General features: G+C 29.6%; 1 protein-coding gene across 1 annotated transcript in view; it reads left to right on the top strand.

The window, feature by feature from the left end:
- The window catches only part of LOC130678312 (cadherin-87A), a 58,031-nt gene that overhangs the window by 24,230 nt on the left and 10,522 nt on the right, over positions 1 to 23,279 (top strand). Inside the window, exons 3-7 of the mRNA XM_057485480.1 lie at positions 19,520 to 19,737; positions 21,595 to 21,852; positions 22,304 to 22,438; positions 22,627 to 22,819; positions 22,909 to 23,219. Coding sequence (XP_057341463.1) covers positions 19,520 to 19,737; positions 21,595 to 21,852; positions 22,304 to 22,438; positions 22,627 to 22,819; positions 22,909 to 23,219 — 1,115 coding nt within the window. The remainder of the gene's footprint in view (positions 1 to 19,519; positions 19,738 to 21,594; positions 21,853 to 22,303; positions 22,439 to 22,626; positions 22,820 to 22,908; positions 23,220 to 23,279) is intronic.

Here is a 23,279-nt window from a genome sequence, read left to right as displayed (position 1 = left end):
AAAAAAAAAAAAAAAAATATATGACCTACGTTATCGAGTATATATTATTAGACTTGCTTGTAACAATATTTTTATGTATTCATCACAGATTGAAAATTTAATGATCGATTATATTTTCAAGTATTGATTGGGTTAAAAATGTTGTTTTAGAACAAGAATATTTCAATAAATGAAATTAATTAAAAATTTTATAACGTCGACCCAATTTATGTTTATTTCCAGAAATGAAATTATTTTTAATTTAGTATACATATGTATATCAAAGTATATGAAGGAGGATAAAGTTTGGTGGGTTGCATATATATTTACAGCTTTTGACTAAAGCCCTGAGGCAAAATATCGACGGCTGAATTAACCGTCTGATGAAATCTTTGATCTTCATTAATGTGAATTCTATGTAGCGTTAATCCGATTACTCATAGAGTATAATACCCGAATAGTTTGCTTAACAATATTAACATTATTACAATTTCGAAATATTATTATATTAAAAACTTATGAAGCTAATAAAAAATAATAGGGAATAAAGGAGCAGACAGCCCTCTTAAGAATTTTTATTAGTTTATCACATGAATCGTTTATTTGAGAAACCCCATAAGTCAAGAAAACAAAATTTTTCAGGAAACACAAAAAACATTTGTTTGGAAAAACTTGACATGATAATAATAATAAAATAATTGAATACAATAATGTTAGCGTCTCTGAAAAAGATTCCAACAAGAAAAATTTAATTTTTTAACTGAAACTACTTAAAAAAATTATTTAAAGTTGATTGACTTATTGGGTTTCTCAAACAAACGGAAAAAAAAGTTATAAAATGATTGTTTTTTTAAATGTTTCCACTCAGATCATTTATTACACTGATAAAATGAAGTATTAAATATGTATTTGAACTCTGAAACTCATAAATTACAAAAAATTATAATTAATTTAAACATTTTAATTAGTCATATAACAGTCAACAATAAAACAACATTTGAAATTAATTTCCCAAAAAAGCGCGAATTTTAAATAAAAAAAAAAAAAAAATTATTTCTGTAAAACTAAAACTGCATATGTTTATTTGAGTCATTGACTGATGGGGTTTCTCAATTAAATGAAATTGCTGTCACCCCGTTAATTTTTTTTTAAACGCTGATTTGATGCATATTTTGATTGATTTCTATGGAGGGACATCCAAATAACCCAAAAATGCAAAAAACCTAATTTTGTAAAAAACATAACTTATGGGCTTTCTTAAATAAACGATTCATATAATAAACCGACATATATTTCATCAGGATTAACTCAAAAATAGGTTTTCTATACATCATTTTATAAATCTCGTAAAAAAATATTTATGGAGAAGGGCGTGATGGTCCCGCTACGGTAAACTTGACATCGAAAATGAAAATAACAATTGTCTAAATTTTGAGTTTATTTCCCGTGTAAAAAAAATTCGTTCCAAACAGATTCCAAAAAAGTTCTGCATGTAGAACTTCTAAACATATGACAAATTAGAACTTCGAATGGAACTTTTTTGGAACGTTAGTAATTTGGATGTTAAAAAAAAATTTATTATAAGCAAATTTAGCGTCAAAAAAGGACGTTTTTGTAACTTTTTTGGGATTTCATATAAACATTCCAAAAAAGTTCCAGAATCACCACTTTCGACTTCTTTATGGACTAAAAAAGGCATTCCAAATATTCTAAAACCACTACTTTTGAATTTTTTATAGGAAAAAAATGTCTATAAAAAATTTCAAAAAAGTTCCATTCGAAGTTCTAATCTGTCTCATTTTTAGAAGTTCCACATGCGGAACTTTTTTGGAATCTTTTCGGAACAAATTTTTTTTACACGGGTTGTGTTTTTAAAAAATATCAATATTTATTCGTAAATAATTGTTTCTTAAAAAGGTGCCGTCTCTCCCCCTAACTATTTCCAGTTCCCCGTTAAAATTAATCTTTATTTACAAATAGAGTGAAATATTTCGTCATTCATTTTATTTGAAAAGTTCTAATCGAATTTTAATGAACGAAAAAACCCATTTCTTTTCTTTTCTTTTCGTTTATTTTCTTTCCTTCAACTTTTTACGTAATTTTTTATTCCAACTTCTCTTGGTACGTTGTTAGCTCGACTGAGTAATTCTGCAAACAGTCAAGTGGTGGCTTAGAGCTTTAAAACAAAAGAAGCTAAATAAAAAACTATTAACTTTTAAAAATAAATATTAAAAAAACATTCATTATACTCGACTACTTTATATTTGATTTGCAGTCTTCCTTATTGTATCACGCTTTATTATCATTCATTTTAATAATAACGTTCTTTGAAAAAAAGTAAAGCTACACTTGAAATGTTGTAGAGACAATAGCCCTTTTGTAATAACTAAATATTTTGTACTAAAAGGACTTTTTGTTTGAAATAGCGTACGCTTACTTCAACATGAATGAAGATATAACCAACCCCAGAGAAGAATTTCGTACGGTCTGTAGTATTTAATATAAATCTAAGTACATTTTTGAATAAATTCGTAACTAAAACTATTAAATTCCTGTCGAAAACTCTGTAATTATTATTATAGAGAACTAAAACTTTCTACAAATTAGTAATTCATTATTCGCAGGAGTTGTTATGGAAACGGATCAAAAGTAAATTTTGATATAATGACCACTTTAAATATATTTAAAACTTTTGAACTAATGACCTAAGAGGCTTAACACTAATTGTCCATTCGGTAGGAATTTAATTTGAAATTGAATTGAACTTAATATTAGTATTTGAATCGGAAAAAACGATTTATTCGATTAGATTTAAAATATTCGGTTTAAATTTCAAAAATTAAATCTTAATTCATATGAGATAAATGATAAAAAACTTATAATAATTAAGAAATAATTCTGATTTTTCGAATAATTCGAAAACTGACGAAAACTTTGAACTTGGAATTATTAAAAGAATTCGAATTTTTCTTTTTTAGAGTAATTCTAAAAATTCGGATTGTTTAATCAAATTCTTACAATAATATACAAAAAATTCGGATTTTTTGATTAATTAAAAATCTTACCAATGATATGAATTTTTTTAATTTTTAATATTAATTTTTGAATTGACTAGGGTAAATGCACCAATTATTGACCGATTAAGATTTTTTTTTTATTGTAATAAGCTATAAAATAAGTATTAAGTTATTAGCTGAAATGAATAATGGATTTTATTATAGCTAAATACTTGATTATTGATAATCTTATTCTATTTTTATTAAAATTATCGAAAATATATTAATTTTATTGTTTAAATGTTAATTTATTAAAATCACCAATTATTGACCGGGGGAACCCAATACATGACCGACTGTTCTCCAATTAATTGACCGCTGAAATAAATTAATTTTGACTCAAACTATATGTATGTGTAATTGACTTTATTTAGTACTTTTGAAGAATTGACTTATAATTTAGACAGACTTTTTATATCTTAGATATCAATTTTTTTATAAACAAATAATAATAATAATAATAATAATTATTATTATTATTATTATAATTGGTGATCGCGGCATTTAAAACTTCAGGTGAATATTTTTTATTTAATGCTTGTTTTTTTTTCTTACTTTTTGATTATGTCATTTTAATATTATTTTCTGATGCAAATAGTTCAGATTTTTGAAATAAAATAGATAAACTATAATTAGGAAAATATATGGTGGCTTACTGAAATATTGAAAGAAACTAAATTAACTAACCAACAAAAAAAAAAAAAATTTCAAATATCATTTAAAATACGAATATACTTTTTACATTAATAATATTTAGATTTACTACTACATTGAATGATTAAAATACTTTGAGTACTTGACAGATCTACTTTTGAGGTTAGGACTCTTAATTATAAATATGCGGTCATTTATTGGATCTCGATAAAATCAGAAGTTCCAATAAATGACCGATTGAATTTTTGACTGGGTAAACGATCTCTGACAGATCCAATTATTGACCGGTCTTGAAATAATATTAAAATTCATAATTTTACTTCAACTATTTATAACAGTTGACATCTGATCTTCAACTAACGTAATAACACAAACATATTTAATATTTAATCAATTAATGTCATTAAATTCATAATAAAAAGCACTCACCTTTCAAGTGTATCTAGTTATTTTTGACCGGTTGATGGTTAGACTCGTTGTGAACAAACACATAATATTTATTCAATCGCGTTGGTAAAGGCGTAATGATCTGCGCAATTTTTTATTGTGAAGATTAAATGGACGGATTTTTGCAATAACGTCTTAACTAACCTCATAAGTTAAGACGTTATTGCAAAAATCCGTCCAAATACTATATTTCATATTTAAATTACATCTAAAACCAAAATACCTTTGTAAGATATTAATTAATTAACTTTTATACACATCGGTCAACTAACTGGTGTCCGGTCAACAATTGGTGCATTTACCCTATAAATATTTGACTGTACATGAATAATTCATGTACTTGAAGATCGTAACGTTTTTCGCGCAACGAAAAAAAAAATTGAGAGTAAAAAATCTACTGGATAACTAGATTTCTAAAATGTTTCGCATAGAGATGTCGATATGTCAGCCGAAAATCTTAGGCCACCCCCAACCTCCGGAATAATCTCTTGAGCAGTCAAATTATATAAATTTTTTTTCATTATCGTTAAGCGAAAAACGTTCCGATCTTCAGATGCATAATAATTCGTAAGTTCACATAATTCGCATACCCCTACATATATATATTGGCAGAGCGTTTGTTGCTTTTTAAAGCAGCCTATACATATATTAAATAATATATATAGTTACAGTATAAAGTAAAGCCGATATCTTCTATGCGCATGTAACTCCCACGACAGTGTTCGATTCATCAGGGAATTCAATTAGCGCCAGTTGCCGGAAACCTCAAGTAATTTGCACCCAGTACACGATTCCTCTTACCCCGTTCTATTATAAAACTTTTTAAATTCTTAAACTCCCGCCCATTTTTTTTTACATTTATCTAGAATCTTCTTTTTGAAAGCACAAAAAAAAAAATAAATAAAAAAATTACCACAACTCTCTGAGGTTCGAAAAACCCAAAAAACCTCAAACCGCGAACTTTAGTCCTTTATATAGGACTATGTGGTTTGAGATTTCTCCCATGACTGCACGTGTGTCTATATAACTTTTGGCAACTTTTAAACTCAATTTATAAAGCTATTAAAAGTCTTTTAATCTTTTAATACACCACTTTAGCTTTTTTTTTTTTATTTTTTTATACTTATATTACTATTAATAATTCATTTTTTTCATATAACTTTTAGAATTCAATTTTTTTCGTAAACTTTTTCTTACATTTTAGATTAATTTTGTTGTTTTAAAGTTTCATTCACCTGTAGCCAAATATATTTAGTAGGTCTTTGATCTATTTCTTTGAACTTTCAAGTGGTTTTCGACTCCTTTTATCTTATCGTTCAAACAACGTTAGTTTTCTAAGATTTTACCATTTTACATCCTACGAAACAACTACTGTCGTGGTGTTGAAACCACAAAGTTTGTTGCCCTTTTTAAAATTTATGTCTGACACGATCAAAAGACTGAATGAATAAGAAAGAAAAACTTCATATATTTTTTTTTAAATCAAAGGAACTCGGGTCTAAATGAGGCACCATTTTGAAACAAGAAAAAGTTTTAAACTTCCCGCTAAGAAAATTGAAAATTTTCAAATAAAGTACCTGAAGATCGAGACGTTTTTCGCACAACGAAAATGAAGAAAATTTGTGTTATTTGACTGCGAAACATTTTAGAAATCTAGATCCAGTAGATTTTTTACTTTTCATTTTGTTTCACAAAAAACGTTCCGATCTCCAGGTACATGAAAATTGTGGAAAGTTTTAGGGCTGGCTGGCAAAACCAGACCGTTTTTAGATTTTTTCTTTCGAAAACGTGGTCCATTTTAACTGATAGCTTTTCCCAGTTTCTACTTTTACTGTTTAAAAATAATTAATACCTACGCCGGGATTCGAAACCACGACTTTGATATACTAGACTTGCGGTTGTTGAAAAACAATAAATTCCCCTAGACAATAGATTCTGATTTTTCGATAAAAAAGTAAAAATAAATAACGATATAAATTGATAAGAGTGAAAAATAAAACAGTTACAAAAAGATAAATGTGTGTTCGCTTAATTTCCGGACTGGCGTAAAAGATAAACGAGAGTTCCGTCCCTTATCATTTCCGGCTGTCGAATGATAAATACCGTTGATCCTATCCTAGACCTTCAATTCCGGCTCATTCACTCTATCCGACATTTTTTAAAATCCCTCTACTTCTACTTCCTAAAATAAAAACAATTTTAAAATAAATCTGTTAACAAAATTTCCTGCTACACAGTTAATAAATTATTATTTTATTTAACGTATAATTTATTCAAATAATTTATTACATTACGGTATTAAATCGATTTGCCGGAAATTGGTGTCAAGTTGTCTACTAAAACATTTTATTTCTCCAATAGATAAAAAAAAAAAATCATATCTTTCACTCTGTTATCAATAAATCTATCATATTTTTTGCCTAATACAATATAATCTTTTCAATATTTTTATATTTTTTACCCCTAAAGATATATATCGGAATCTTTTATCTCAACGTACTTGAGTGTATTCACTCGTCCGGAATAGACATACGTACTTGTGGAATAAATCCCAACCAGGATTTATTGTACATTAAAACGATTGATGGATTAAATATATAGTCCTTGTTGAGATAGGATTTTATATTTTATGTTTATCTATAAATTTATCTCAGTATCGACACTCATACTATCTTTTTCTACCCTTATTCTTCTCCGTTCCTACTTCTAGAAGTTACCACTGGTTACAGACACTAGCAGTTTGTAAATTTCCCAGGCAATCTGATACAGCACCTGTGCCTTTAATCTCTTTTAAAATTTTCTACAATCGGGATGTTTCGGAACTTTTTTACTATTTTTATTTTTTTATAGAATTAGTAGATGACGCACCTAGAGAGGGAGTTAATCAATTAATGTAACGGGACCTAAGTCCTATGCCCTTTTGGGCATACTCGCGTTGCGTTAATCCCTGTCCTCTACCATAATATTATGAAAGCTCACATTAGCTTACCTTTTAGGCATGCAATGCATGTGGGTGCCTTACCACCAGCCACGACGAGTCCAACCTCACTTGGGCCCATCACTCATCCCATCTCAGGATATACAGTCGACTCTGTCTAAAGGTTCTCTGCCTAAAGGTTCCCGCTGTCTAGAGGTTCCGGGATACATTGCTTAAAGGTTCCCGGATTCCCCCACCCGCTTTCTCGAGTGACGAATCACAATTCAGTTTCCGAGCGCTAACTTTAAATGCACGTTTTTTTGAGGTTATGTTTACTGCGCAATGTGTTCGTTTTAGCGTGCGCCTCGGCGCTCGAGGGGAATATATTGTAGGGGAAGTGCTGATGGTGGGGAGGGAACCTTTAGGCAATGGTCCAGTCCCGACGTGGAACCTTTAGACAGAGTCGACTGTAGAGAGACTCTGGTAGAAGTGGGGCTTAGAATGAGCCCCCCATGGTACCGATTCCCTGTATTGGTCTTCAGGTTACAGATTAGTGGTCAGATGCAACTTCTTTTTAGTACCCTAATAAAGGTATTTTTCACTTGGATCTAAGACAGCATTTATAAAAGATTGCCTTCAGTACACCACTGAATGATTATCACTATATGCTAGTGATAGCATTATGTACGGGCTAGTATCACTTAGATTTTTTAGACAGTCAGAAGGGTTGGAATCGCCCGCGCACCTAGAGAGGGAAGTAGGGCATCACAATCCGTGTAAAAAAAATTTTCGTTCATAATTAATTTAGATCTGAATTTCATAACGAAACTCAGATCGTGACACAAATATGACTTTCATCATGAATTTACTTCAACCTTTCGTCTAGTAAATCAGTACCAATTATAAAATTAATTTATTACGTCTTTGAATTGGACTTGGAATGACTTGGATAGTAACTTAACTGAATTTTTACCTTTTGTCAAATTTATCGATTCAAAAATTATCAATAAACTTCTTCTATTAAGTACTTGATTTACGTAAATCAGTTTCGATTGTAAAATTAATTTAGTGAATGAACTTCGGATCACTTGGATTTAAATTTTACTGTCATAATTTTGACAATTAAAGTTGATAATACAAATTCATGATGAAAGTCATATTTGTGTCACGATCTGAGATTCGAGATGAAATTTATATCTAAATTCATTATGAACGATAATTTTTTTACACGGGTACCCGCTTTTTTGTTAAAAAGCTTAAAACTTTTACTTTAAAGTCTTTTACAAATTGGTTACAATTTTAGGCTGCGCGTTAAAAAAGGTGTAATCTTATACAGTGTCATTTATGCTACTCCATTTGCCGATACGATGACCACAAAGCGTAGTTCAATTATTACTAGTTTATTGTGATGAACGTAACCCCAGCATTTTTTTACGTATGTAAAGAAACGTATTCTAGAACGTAATTTAAACTTCTATGCTGCACTTATTTAAGTTTCTGCACTCTAGAAGTTCAAATGGGATTCTATTTTTTGACTAGGATTCATAAAGTTCCAAATAAAAAAAAAAGTCATAGTTTTGATTAATCGCGTTAAAGAGCGTCAAGTTTTAGCTTTCAAATAAAAAGCTCATACTTTTTTTTTAATTATAGTTTTAGCACAAGTACTTTTTGCTTTATCATTTAATAAAACGCGAATGGATTGATAAAAAGGAATTTAAAAAAAAAGTAGGGTTGAATGACTTCGCTAAAATTAATTAATGGCAGGCTTAAGTTTGCACTAAAAATCAATTGGGTTTAATCCTACATTAGTTAAAAGCACTAGCCTGATTTTATTTCATTTTCCCACGATCATTTTTTTTGTAAATTTTTTATGATTTTTATAAAAAGTGCTGATCGAATTGTTTTCAAATAAACGTACAGTTATGGAAAAAATATTTGTAAATATAATTTTGGGTTTAAAAGGGGATAAAAATGTGTGAAATCAGCTGACAAAAAAGGGAAGATTGAGTGTATGATTTAGGAGATACTGGTACAGAGATAGGAAAAAAGAGAAGGGAAGAGAAGAGTAAGGTAACGATGCTTATAAACGAATATTCCCTGTGGGTGTGGGTCGATGCCACACGACAACAGATCCTTTCTTGGTCGTAGATGATTAGGTTACCCATGGAAACCAGGCAGGCGTCAGAAGTAAAGAAGATGAGGCGCGGTTTTTATTATATGAAAAGCAAGAATGAAAAACGAGAGATAGCTGTATTACACTATAAAAAAAATGTATATCCGTTTATTTCAACATTCTTTTTTTTTTTTTTTTACTATAGCTCTAGTAAATTCGTTTCTGCTTAGAATTTTTATCTTTTTTAATCTATATGCTATGTAAAAAATGTTATTTATAAATTTATATCGTCATTTGTGTATAAATGGGTTCGCTCTATAGAGACACTTTTGAGATGATTAAAAATTCAAAATGTAATCCGCGTTTTATTTTGCAATCCTCGATAAATATAACAAAATAATGGGATTAACATGTCACACTAACTGGATATAAAAAATCTGGGACAATATTTTTTAAAAATATTCATAAAACTTGATAATAATTAGTTGAGAGTGATTTTATTTTAAATAACTAAATTTTATGGATCTCGTATAATTGAGTGGCTTGAAAGGTTTTTAATAAATAATTTCCTATGACTCTTGACCTATTCAAGTATGTGGAGCAGTATTCAGAGGAATATTTTAAGATGGTTAATTATGAATTCATGAAACGAATGGGTACAGGTAATATAATTCAATTGTGCGACAGGTTCTCGAGATAAAATTAGATATACGAACGTGGTTATTATCGGAAAGTGTTAATATTAATGCATCGTTGTCTTGGGTCATAAAATAATATTTGGATATTGATTTGAATCTTTGAAAATACGATATGGAGAATTTTAATGTCTTAAAAAAAAAATTGTATGCAATTGAACGAAAGACTTGTCAGTTAGTGATAAAGGTCGGGAAATATATCAATTTTTGAAATTCAACGTGTGCTGTCTCTATCTGATGTGTCAACGTGACGACAGGGAAGTCAAATTTTTTAAGTCATTGCCAAAGTAATGTCTCATCTTATCAAATAATAGTCATAGTGACCTTCAGATGTTGCCAAAATATTATTAAATATTATGCGGAATAATAAAATTAATCAATATTTTGTAAAGCCAAATAGAATAAGAGTTTGAAAAGAGCCAGAAGTGAAGACATTTGACTTTTTCCTCATGAATGTTTTTTTTTGTTTATAAACAAAAAAATAAATTATAAAAATCAGTAATTGATAACTAAAAATTTAGAATGGTCACAATTTAATATCATTTCAAATGGTAATTTCGTGGTTTTATTGAATATATGTAAATGGGAGTAATTTTATAAAGTGATATAGTTTTTGCTACAATAATACCATCGTTATAAATTATTCAGTATCAAATAATTAACCATTTCTGAACACATCAATATTTTTTTTAAGTTTAATCATGGGTTTGTTATTAAATTATTAATAAAATAAGAGGCGAATTTTAATTAATGACGTCACATGTGTCGTGAAGCTAAGAAACGACGGCAACAGCGTAAAATGACGACCGCGGGAAGTTTGAATAATTAATAATCATTGGTGTCGGACCTGAGCTCCAGCTAGTAATAAACTTTGTCACCAACAATAGTACACAAAAAAATTACTAAAAATTAGCGCGCTGTTGCTGTACTTCCGCGTTTATTTTTTAATCACTTATTTTATTAAAAAAAAAATTTTCTATGATTTAATGCAATAATAATAAAAATATATTTTGTTAATTCTTAAAACTAAGTTAATTTATAATATATTCTATCAATGAAATTTTGGTGTGTAGGAGTTGTAATCTTGCAAAAATACAATAGAAAATCTACGAGATCCCCGAGAAAGATAATCGGTCTCGAACTTCCTTAATGTATGTGAAAGAATTAACCTAAAGTATTACTGATGCGCGGCTATATCTATATATGGCAAGATGACGTATTTTATTATTTCAAACAATAAAATTTAAAAGCCAAGAGTGACTATTTTTTTTTCATATCAATATATTTTAGAGAATCATTCTTATACTTTTTTGCTTTCAAAATTATATCATTAATGAATTACCTTCTTTGATGCGGACTTATTGTTCAAACAATAAAAATGAATTGAAAATCCGAATAAAATTTATCATTTTTTTTTGCGTGTAAAAACTAATTCACATAATAGCTATTAAAAGAACCCTGTAGCCGCAATACCGGAATTAATTGGTTTACAATAAAAATAAAAATTTTTATTCTCCATCACTTGATATTTGTTCTGTGTGTCATTTCAATCACGTTAATTTTTATATATTTATTTATGAAAAAAAATATTTGCTTTCATACATTCTGCAGTTATTTTTTTTCATGATAAATGATAGTAGGGTGTACACACAAAAAACACGAATTGAATTTCAGAGTAGATGAAAGCTAGAGTACTCAGGTTTGGCGTGAAATCCGTTGGACCGAAAATGAACATCGATTGGAAATTTTGATTGTGCGCGTTTCGGGTAACCAATACAAATGAAAACTCTTCTCTCGCATCATCATTTTATAGTAAACGTTAAATTCAACAATACTTGATGTATAGAGTAGTTATTTGCAACCGTGTCATACGGGCTACATCAATAGGATCATCCAAAAACATCAATTAAATCTTTCTTTTATATATTATATCTACTTTTATATATCAACTATTCACTAAATAAATTTTCAAACCATTCATATCTACATATACATTTTTTTGCAACTATATTTAAGCATAAGAACATCGTTATGGAGAATTTTAATGTCTCCAAAAAAATATTGTATCCAATTGAACAGAAGACTTGTTAGTTAGCGATAAAGGTCAGGAAATATATGCATTTTTTAAATTTAACGTGGGTATTTAACACGTATTTATATATATATACATTTTTATTCAACTATTCGTTTTCGTTTGAAGAGTTTACGAGCATACGAAAAAAACAGTACTTGTGGAATCTCAATTGCATGAGGAATCTCGAGCATTCTATTCATATGAGCTGAATAATTCAAAACATTTCGTCGATTAAATGCCATAGCTATTTTTTAATATTAAAATTTATATTTAAAGTACAACGCTCCTTTACAAATTTTTTTTATAAAATGTAATAACATCTTGTTCCCGTTTACTTACACTGAAAAATTTATATAATATAAATTTCTAGAAGTAATCCTCTACCAAAAGATTGAAAAAATGTTAAAAAAGTGGAAACTTTTCGCGTATGTGCTAGTATGTCAGCCAAAAATTGCAGTCATCCCCAATTAGTCCTTAGCTCACCTTAAGCAGTGAAATTACATGAATTTTTTTCATTTTCGTCGCGCGAAAAAGGTTTCGATTTTCAGGTACATTACTTTCAGTACAATATAGTGGAGGGAGGGGCAAAAGGGGTACTTAAGGAAATACCAAGTTTTCGAGGACTCAAATACGCTCAATTTTTTTTTTTAATGATATTCAAAGTAAATAGAAGAAATTTTCAGTTACCGTTGAAAAAAAAAATTTTTCATTTCTGCGGGCAAAGTGGGGTACCCCCTAAAAAAGGTAAAAAAAAAAAATTTCTGGATTTTAAACGAATTTGATTAAGTTGAATTTTTTTTTAAGTAATTTACATGAAGAAAAATTATATTTTACATGTTTATTGGATACAAAAGAAGAAAAAAAATTTTTAATAGTTTTTATCATAAAACAAAAGTCATTAATATTTTTCAACTGACAATTGATTTTTGAAAAAGTTTACCGAAAAAAATTCAAAGTAACGCTTAATTATATTTACAGAAGTGATTTTGGAATGTTTAAAAACCATTTAAAATATAAAATTTTTTTTTATCAAATTTTGGAGGTACCCCGTTTTGCCTACCTTACCCCCTTTTGCCCCCCCTTCCCCCGTATCAATATAAAAAAAGGTATACAAAGATACATATGCTAAACATACTTAAAAAAAAGTTATATTGATAAATAAACGATCAATATATAGTAGCAATATATTTTTTTTCAATATATTACCTTATATTAGTATGGCAAAAATATAAATATCATTTTTTATATTGTACAATATATCACATTATAATATTCATATATTTTATCGCATAAAATTTCTTCATGCGGGTAGATGCGTAATATACTATTTTTAAAACTTTACTCTCTTACATTATAAAGTAGGAAATAAAAAATTTAATTTTAAAATTTCAATAAAACCTTCGATCCGAAAATAAATTTAAATTAACGATTCAACCAATTTGTACTTCAATACAACTTATTTACCTAGAGCTTAATGATTTCGATAATTAATGGAAATACTTTACCCTATGTAAATTACTTGACTCGGGAACTTATAATGAGAGAACTTAAGTCAACTAGTACTTCCATTTCCTTTTGCGCCGCATCCGTAAAAAATTATTAAGAACGAAAAAAAAATTAATATCTAAATTTCATTTATATTCAAACTTTTTTCTTTTTCATTTATTGACTTTTTAAATTGCCAAAGTTATTACCAAAAGTGATAAAACCCATTATATAAATTACTTATTCGTCTATTTGTTTGAAATGAAAAATTTATCATAAAAACAAATAAAGAACTAACTAATTTAACGTGCGAATGAATCGATTAACTGAAAATTCCCGCGGGTGCTGAATATTCGCGTGTTAAATAAAAAAAAATTCAATGCCGCACTGGGATGAGACATGAGCTCGGCTCGGCTTGTATGTAAAATGTTGTATAGAGTCGAACAATTGGATTATAGAGATTACATACTGACCGCAACAACGAACAATAGCAATTCTCGAAAATTACATTTTTTACTTTTATTAGTCACGGTCATTTATTTGCTCACATGGTTCATTTGTATGTGAATAATTTCAAATTTTTTTTTAAAATGAATGTTTGTTTATTCTAGTGTAATAATTTTGTTTAATTATGCATAAGGGCATTTATTCAATTTTATCTGTACAATAAATGTTTATTTAATTAATTACGTGTATTTATAATTAAATATTCATTATCGGTGATTGGCAAGTGGATTTGTATTGATAAAATTATATTATGTTTGTATTAAAAGTGTATTATTAAATTGAGCTGAACAAATTTGTTTGTGTTTATATATTATTGTTGATAGTATAAATTGATGCATTAATTGTTCTCAGAAATTTCCAAAATAAAAATAAAAACAGTATAACAAAATTTTTTGGACGTAAATAGAGAAATTTTAAACTTAGTATCACGGAACTGGTGACCGGTCAGAATATCCATCATGAAAATATCCAATGCAAAAATATCCATGAAAAATCTCCAATGCAATAATATCCATTGAAAAAATTATCCATAAATAAACATATCCAAATGAAAATAATCAATTCTCAAAAATATCCAAAATAGCAATTCTTGGAATTGTTTTTGCCATAATGTTAATGATTATGGATCAAGGTTAAGGAACCCGGGAAAAAATGATCAGAACTGACCATGCCTGCTCATGTCTGGTCATATCTTTTCATGTCTGAAGCATTAAATACGCTCAGGAATGATCATACAAAAATTTTTATTATTTGATATTTAGGCCATTCGGTTGCGAATAATAATTCTTTGCAAAAGTGGTTCATTGATATGAAAACAACAATTTATACATGGATATTTTTAATACCATTATTGTAAAAATATAGATTTTTTAATGAATATATATATATATGCAATAATGATAAAACAAATGTGTTGTAACTGTTAGAAAATAGGGTATTTTTGTATTAATGGCCCATGAAATAGATATAGAACATGTTAATAATATGATATTTTTGATGGATTATTATAATTTTAATGTATTTAATGTATAATTACTGATAATAAATCTTATAATTAGTGGATACTGATCGGCAAAGTGGTTATGGATATTTTTGAACACGGATTTATTTCAAGTGGTAATTATTACTTATGAATATTTTTTCTACTGGATATTTTTTCATGGTTATTTTTACATTGGATATTCTGGCCTAGAACCCACGGAATTATTAGCAAAAAAATGAAGACGAAAAAAATATTAAATCTGACAAGATACAGCCAGATTTGGACAGATATGACCATATTTGATCAGGTATTGATATATATGACGAAATCTGAACATTAAAAAAAACTTAGCTGATATAAATTAGATCTGATAAGATATGTCCAGATATCATCAGATTCAAATCCAATATATGAATTTGTTATCTGTAATATATATAATTTGATATCTGATCTGATCTTATGTCGTTAGATTTCATTTTTTTTACGGTAGCCAATATACCCGCAACAAAAATATGTATGAGTTATGATATAAATAAAGTATAAATTTACCCGGGTTGCAAAATTAAACTTCAAATGTAAGCTGCAAATAAATCTGATTTCTGACACCAAATGGTAATAACTAGTAACTTATAATTAATAAATTACTTATTACATTAAAATAATAACACACAGACTAGAAATAACAATACCATAATTACAGTGGTTAAAGAAAGACAAAGAAAAGAATGTATATGGAGATACAAGATGTACGCCGTTTAAATGTCAATCTATAACCAAATGACTCTAGTCGCGTTTCTATCCAATAAAAAGAAGGCATTTGTATTCTAGTAGATATTCAAATGTTTTAAAATAAGTTTTACTTTTGTTGCAGTATTATAGAACCTCGTTTTAACTTTTGTATTGCGTTTATTTCCGTTTAGGATGAAAAATGAATCATGTAAGCTCATATCGAACATATATGATACATATATGAATCATATACTGAGCAAATATGATTCATATATAGATCATATATGATTTATATGTAGAGGACCTATGGTTCTTATGTGGAGCATATATGAATCATATACTGAGCATATATGATTCATATATAGATCATATATGATTTATATGTAAGGGACCTATGGTTCATATATGGAGCATATATGAATCATATACTGAGCATATATGATTCATATATAGATCATATATGATTTATATGTAAGGGGCCTATAGTTTATATATGGAGCGTATATGAATCATATACTGAGCAAATATGATTCATGTATAGATCATATATGATTCATATGTAGAAGGCCTATGGTCATATATGGAGCATATATGAATCATATATTGAGCATATATGATTCATATATAGATCATATATGAATCCTATATGATACAAGAATAGAGCATATGTGACACATGTGTAGAGCATGTGTTACATATATAGAGCATATATGATTCACATATAGGTTATATATTTATGATATATGCTCAGTATATGGTCTATATATAGAGGATCTATAATTCATATACTGAGCATATAGGAATCATATATAGAGCATATATGATACATATATAGAACACGCTAATTCTTATATGTAACCCATAAATGGGCATATATGATTCATTTTTGATGGGTTCTACGATATAGAGGTTCAAATGAGGTCTTTTTTATCTAGGGATGTCTATTTCCTTCTACTGGCGCTATCTGACTGCAGCGTCTATGAACTACTTCAATTGAATTATGATATATATTTCCACCTAAAAAGTTTTTTATTTGATAAATAACATTAACAGATAAATATAAATTACACTTAAATTGATCGAGTATTGCTATTAATTAGTATTTCTCTTGTAATTGATGTATATTCACAAAATTCCACTCCATAATAGTTTGCAAATTTCCATGAATTGTTGGGTTATGCAGTTAATCCGGGTCCATAATCCTCTTGGAGTGTACTCTCGACTAAAATACCTAGAATAATATAGATATTTAACTATATAATTTATTCAATCAATATTAGACTATAAATTATTCATTTCCTTCAATTATTTAACACAAAAGTGATCATTAAAAATTATTTTATTGTTTTAAATTTAAACTCAAGCTTAAATCGACGATAAAAAACTTGAAAATTCCTTTTAAAGTAATAATAAAATAAACTTATAAAATACGATCGTAATGAGAGTAAAATATATTTAAGATTTTAAAGCTACTAGTCGGATTTTTAAGTGCATAAAAGACGACAGACTGACAGCAAAGTGACAAGATAAGAGAAAATTGTTCTTAACTTGATCATTATTTCTTTCATTTTTTTTTCCTATTTTACTATTATAAATATTGAGATAGAAAAGTAAAAAGAACAAGATTGAGTCGCCATCTAGATCGATAATTTACTTAATATTTCTTTTGTATAGAAGATGCACGGTTGGCTGCTACAGTGCAAGCCATTTCCTAATCCCTTTTCTCGTTTACTTTCCAATCGATCGGACGCCTTGACTCGCTGCGATAAAGCTCCTTTTCCCTGATTGGCCTGCGAACATGAAAGCTCTTGCTGTTGCCCGTTACGCTACCGGCAGTATAAAACACTCGGTAAAAAAGCGTAAGCGTAAAGCTTCCAAGCTTTACTTTCATAAGTATCTATATAATAGGAATGGGAAAGTAGTAGTAGTAGTAGTAGTAGTAGACGACATATATGTTTAATGTGGTAGTAGTTTTAACATTTCTTTTATTTTTTACCCAAGGGTGTTTTTCACTTTCGCTAAAAGGCCAAGGTGATTTAGTTCATTTATATGTCTTTGTGTGACTTAACTTGTCGGCAATATTTATTTCAAACCCAAAAACCTGGAAATAAAAAATTGTATACCATATTTTTTTTTATATGCATTTTCTGTTTTATATTTAAATTTTTTACGCTGGAGTTGAGAATTTTAATTGACAAATTCGTCGGCTTTGAAGCCGTGAATGTTGACGTTTTATCGGTTTGTAAATTTTTTTTTTTAAATTGAAAAACCGTCAATGCTTCTGTTTACTTTTCTATGTATATTTTTTTAGTATTCATTTTTTTTATGTTTTATGCGACGAGAAATTGACATAGAGTTTTTAATAAATTCTGAATTTTTCAAATGGATATTTCAAGATTAATTGAAATTTTTCGAAAAATGTTTTTTTGCAATTAACTTACAATACGTGATTATAAATTTATCAGTAAGTAATTTTCTATTCGGACAATGAGTCCATATGCGAATTTTTTCCAAAATGTAAACAAAAATTGATCTTCTTTTATTTCTGGAAAAACGTATCCAATATTCTACTTGTATACCTGCCATATAATAAATTTCCAATAATAAACTAATCAGGAAAAAATTATTTTGATTCCAAGAAAAAAAAAACTGAAAACTGCCTGACCCTGTGGACCGGTCCTAAAACTTTCTCCTATTTTCGAGCACTTGAGTTAAAAAATACTATTGTTAATTCATTTCTCGGCTTTTCAAGCTCGAAAATAGTAATTTCGCACCTCCCATACAAAGTCGCCGTTAATGGAAAAAATGCCGTAGATCGGCCGATGTCTGACTGCCGTCACTCGGCCAGACATTAGCAATTAGTTACTCAAACCTGGTTAATTACCAGCAGCCATTTAATTTTTCAAACGACGCTGCCGATGGCTGGCCAATGAATGGCTACTTATGACTGGCCCGGCGATGGGCCATCCAAGGGCCGGTTTCCAAACTTTGTATGGGCTTTCATTGCGAATATTCGAGTAATAAACAATATCACAAAAAAATAATGAAGTAAATCGTTGTTTTTTTTATTTTATATCAGCAACATCTTTTGAAATAACGTTCAAAAAAAAAATTGTCATCAATTAGCTCAACAATTTGGATTTTATTAGAAAAAAACACGTTTTCGAAATTCTTTCGACAACGATTTTTTTTGAGCAAATAAACCGATTTTGATGGTTGAGGTGGCATTCGACGTGGCTTATAAAGATTTAGAGCTGGATAGGTTTTGGAATCAATCCATCGAGTACATTACAAGTTATCCGAAAAAAAAATTTTATTTTCAGAATATCTCCGAATATACTATACCGATTATGCTCAATTTTCATCAAATTGTTGACATTAATAAGCTGCTTCAAACGCCACCTCAAAAAGCCAAATCGGTTCATTCGTTCAAAAGTTACAGAATATTTACATACGTACGTACGTACGTACACACATATATACACTCGGACATCATCTTGAAAATAGTCAGAATAGTTTCCTAGGACCTCAATACGTGAGATCTGTTGAAAACTCGGTTTTCGAAAATCGGACCGAAACCAATAACTTCCTTTTTTTTGAAAATTTTCAATATTCTTAGCGGGAAGTTAAAAACTCAAATCGCCCAAATGTTATATTTGAATTTTTTTTTAAATTCCTCTAGGGTTTTAATTAAAAACTACATTCAATAAATTTTTTATCAGAAGAACATCAAAGCGACGTTATAACTCAATAAAATATCAATATCACGCATATTTATTTAAAATTTACCAAAGTTTTGCATTTATTGATAATGAATAGCAAAACGTTAATTAAATATTTGGTTACATCATTAAAAAAATGTAAATCTTTTGATGTTTCAGCTAGTAATAACGTAAATGAGCCACCGATATTCGATGCGGGTGGTTACCCCCTTGGTCTCCCAATGTCCGAGGCAACTGCAGTAGGCACCAAAGTATTTACGCTCAAGGGTCACGATCCCGAGGGTTCGGAGGTTAAATATGGAATCCAATCAACTGACAAATTCACCGTCGATCCAACAACCGGAATCATAACTCTCGCAAAACCATTAGATCGGGAGGTAAGTTAAAAATAATATTGAACTAAAACATCCCTGAAAATTCGAAAATTTCAAAACTTTGTAAAGTTTTCATTTCATTTCCGGGCTTTTATTAAGTTTAGCTTGACAAAAAATAGATTTACTACTGTAAACTCTATCAGTCTCATGTTCGTGTATAAAGCGTTTAATGAAAACTAACAAATATACGTTAACAAAATTTAACAATAGGAGGATGACCATGTCGAACAAAACGTTTTCCAATACGCGACGAGTATTGGCTGAGGTATTTCGTGCATAGAGAAAAATAAATAAAATGAAAGACGCGCTGGGGTGAAATTGAATGGAGAAATCGAGAAAAATGAACATGACTATAAAAGAAAATAATAAAAAGAAAAAAAACCGATCTACCGATAGAGTTTGGTAGTTTGTCGTTCTTTCACGTTTTCGTTTTTTTCAGCTAGTTAAAATAAAAGACACGAGACAAAAGAATGAACCCTCTTTTTTTGTCCTGTATCCAGTGTCTGGAAGGTATATACAATATCATGATCCAGTTTATGACATTATAATACACCAGACGCCATTGTTATTGTCTTTTCTCATACATCCTTTACCTCCTCTTTCTTTTTCTTTTGATACACATCTGTTGTAAACCGGAATTGAGCCAATGATTTCAATATTTTGCGTGACTTTTACAAAATACTGTAATTGAACCAAATTATAGTCATTTCATTATTGCCCTTGGAATTTTTTTTCCATAAATAGTAAAGATATTCTTCCAATAATGACCAGCAGCCTTGATAATACACATATTCTGATGCTAATTTGAAACTTTCTGAATTATTCGCAAGTTTTTGAATATTCGCATATTGAATAAATTTTTGTTAGATGTAAATAGAGCTCGCGAACTTACGAAATAATTACTTTTGGATACTTTAAAAAACTAAGCTCTCCGTTAAATAAAAATTGAATCGTCGGGCTCTTGGCCAAACAGTCCAAAGGCGTATGAACCTAGATCGTTCGGATGTTCAATCGGCCAGGAGCTGGGTTCGAACCTTAGTGAGAGTGCAAATATGAATTTTTCACAAAAGCGTGAGGTCTATTTGCCCTGAAGATGTCTCAACACTGTACCCACGTTCCACACCCAACAGTTAAGTAGTCACTGATGACCCTGAAAAATTTCGAATTATCCAATTCGAATTTCTATATATAATATAAATACGATAATTAAAACTTTTCAGACCATTTCCATTTAAATCCTTTATCTATCACGTATTCTATTGTTCCTATGACATTTTAATTTAATTAAACAAAGCCCGACATTCCTTTGCTTTCTTTTAGTTTCTCTATTCACAGCAAAAGCTAAGCGCGTAAAGCGTATAGCGGTAGAACAAGAAGAACCAGTATAAGCACAAAAAGATATAGTAGTAGTTAGTAGTAGTAGTAGTAGTAGTCACGGTAAGAGAAGACGCCCTGTAATCTCATTTGAACTAAGAGCCAGAGCTTTGCTTGGCTAGGTAATTGTTAGCCGTGAATACAAATGCCGTATCTCTAAAGATACCCATGAGACTTGAAATTCTTAAGCAGCAAGAGAAGGGGCGGGTAGAGTATGAAATTATTGGACTGAGAAATTATTAGGCATCCCGAAACAATTTTCATCAGACTTGGGTGCATTCTCTAATTCTCTATTTTATAATTCCCACTTTCGTAAAATCCCTTTTATTTTATTTAGCTAACAAAGTTTCACTCAAATTACGGTTATTGTTAATAGAACAAGTCCTAACTGTTAATTGTTAATTATAATTATTTTTTGAACCCTAATGTAACATCTCCCCCTTAGCAATCACGAACGGAATTGATAAAATTTCTGTGTTCTTTTAGGAAAATGATACGATAAAATTTTTAGTAAGTCTTGAAGATCGTGTACTTGAAGGCCAACAGCCGAATATTGTTGGCGTTGAGGCATACGTTATTGTCCTTGACGTTAATGACAATCCACCAAAATTTTCTGGAACTCCGTATGAAGCAGTTGCCAGTGAGGATACACCGATTGGCACAACAATATTACCAGGCATACGTGTAACTGATCCAGATTTACTTGGTGAAAATATTGAGTTAATTTGTGTTACACAACCCCAGGTATTTTAATTGTGATCATTGATTATATTTTTAAAAATATATCCGTCAAAATCTACGGGATACTTTGAGTCCAAATGAGCATTGAAAACCCATATTAGACTTTTTAGGACATAATCATTGTACACGCTTGAAATGAATCGACTTAAAGGCTTAAATTGAATCTACTTAGGCTTACAATGGCCTAAATTAGATCTACAAAAACATATATCGTGAAACGAACGAAGTCAGGCTGCCTGTGGGATTCAATCCACCCTTGGGTGTCATTTGCCCACTGGAAAGATGACTGGATCATTTGCATCAATTTTCCAGTATTCAAATTCTCCAATTCATGCCTCCATAAGTCTAAGTAGGTTCAACTCAAACCTTTGTAAGTCTAGGTTCAAAGTATGCCTTAGATTTCGACTCTAACGATAATAAAAATGATAATAATTAAATAATGGAATTAATATAGTTTCCTGACGCCTGTAATAAATTTGGTATTGTTGATGTGGAGAAGAGTGAAAACACATATGTAGGAGCTCTTGTATTACGTGAGCCACTTGATTACAAGCAAAGACCCTTCTATCAATTATTATTACGTGCAAGTGTGAGTATTTCACTTAAATTAATATCTACACGTATGCACGTCATACAAGTGGGATTTTAATTAAACTAAAATGTTTTAGTAGCACGTTCACAATTATCTCTCACGTACAATAACCCACTTCAATTATTTTACACAGTTATTTTTTAATAGTATATAATTTAATTAATAATAATATCTAAATAAATTAGGATGGAACAAACAATGAAACAACAGGAGTTGAAATAAAAGTAACAGATGTACAGAATAGTCCGCCAGAATTTCTAAATTCATTAACGGGAATTGTGTATGAGAATGCGTCTATTGGTACACTTGTCATGACTGTAAAAGCACGGGATGGCGACCGAGGAATCCCGCGTAAAATTGTTTATGAATTAGTGACCAGTAAGTTTTTTAATTAAAATTATGGGCTCAATGTTGCTTCCAATTTTTGAATGCATAGAACTATGTTACTATTGATGAATAACTTGTAGATCCATTTGATTACTTCTTATTGGATCCAATCAGCGGTGAATTACGCACGGCAAAACCTTTGGACCGTGAAGCTCTTGAAAATTCAACGGGAGTATTGAATCTTAAAATCAAAGCCCGTGAAGTAGTAAATGGGGTTCCTGGGGATGATGAAACGACAGTTTCGACTGCTGAGGCAACAGTTACGATAAAAGATGTGAATGACGAGCCACCGACATTCAATAGACGTGAGTACAGTGTCGAGATACCAGAAAATGTTCCAAATGGTATGCCATTGCCGCATCTTGATATGACTGTCAAGGATCCTGATTTGGTAAGTCTTTTTTATTGCTTAGGTTAACTATTTTCTAGGTAAAGTGATTTTTGAACACAA

This window comes from Microplitis mediator, chromosome 1 (assembly GCF_029852145.1).
Source record: "Microplitis mediator isolate UGA2020A chromosome 1, iyMicMedi2.1, whole genome shotgun sequence".
In the NCBI taxonomy this organism is placed as follows: Eukaryota; Metazoa; Arthropoda; class Insecta; order Hymenoptera; family Braconidae; genus Microplitis; species Microplitis mediator.
Note: the sequence above shows the minus strand (reverse complement) of the source record. Positions and strands in the feature narration are given on the sequence as shown.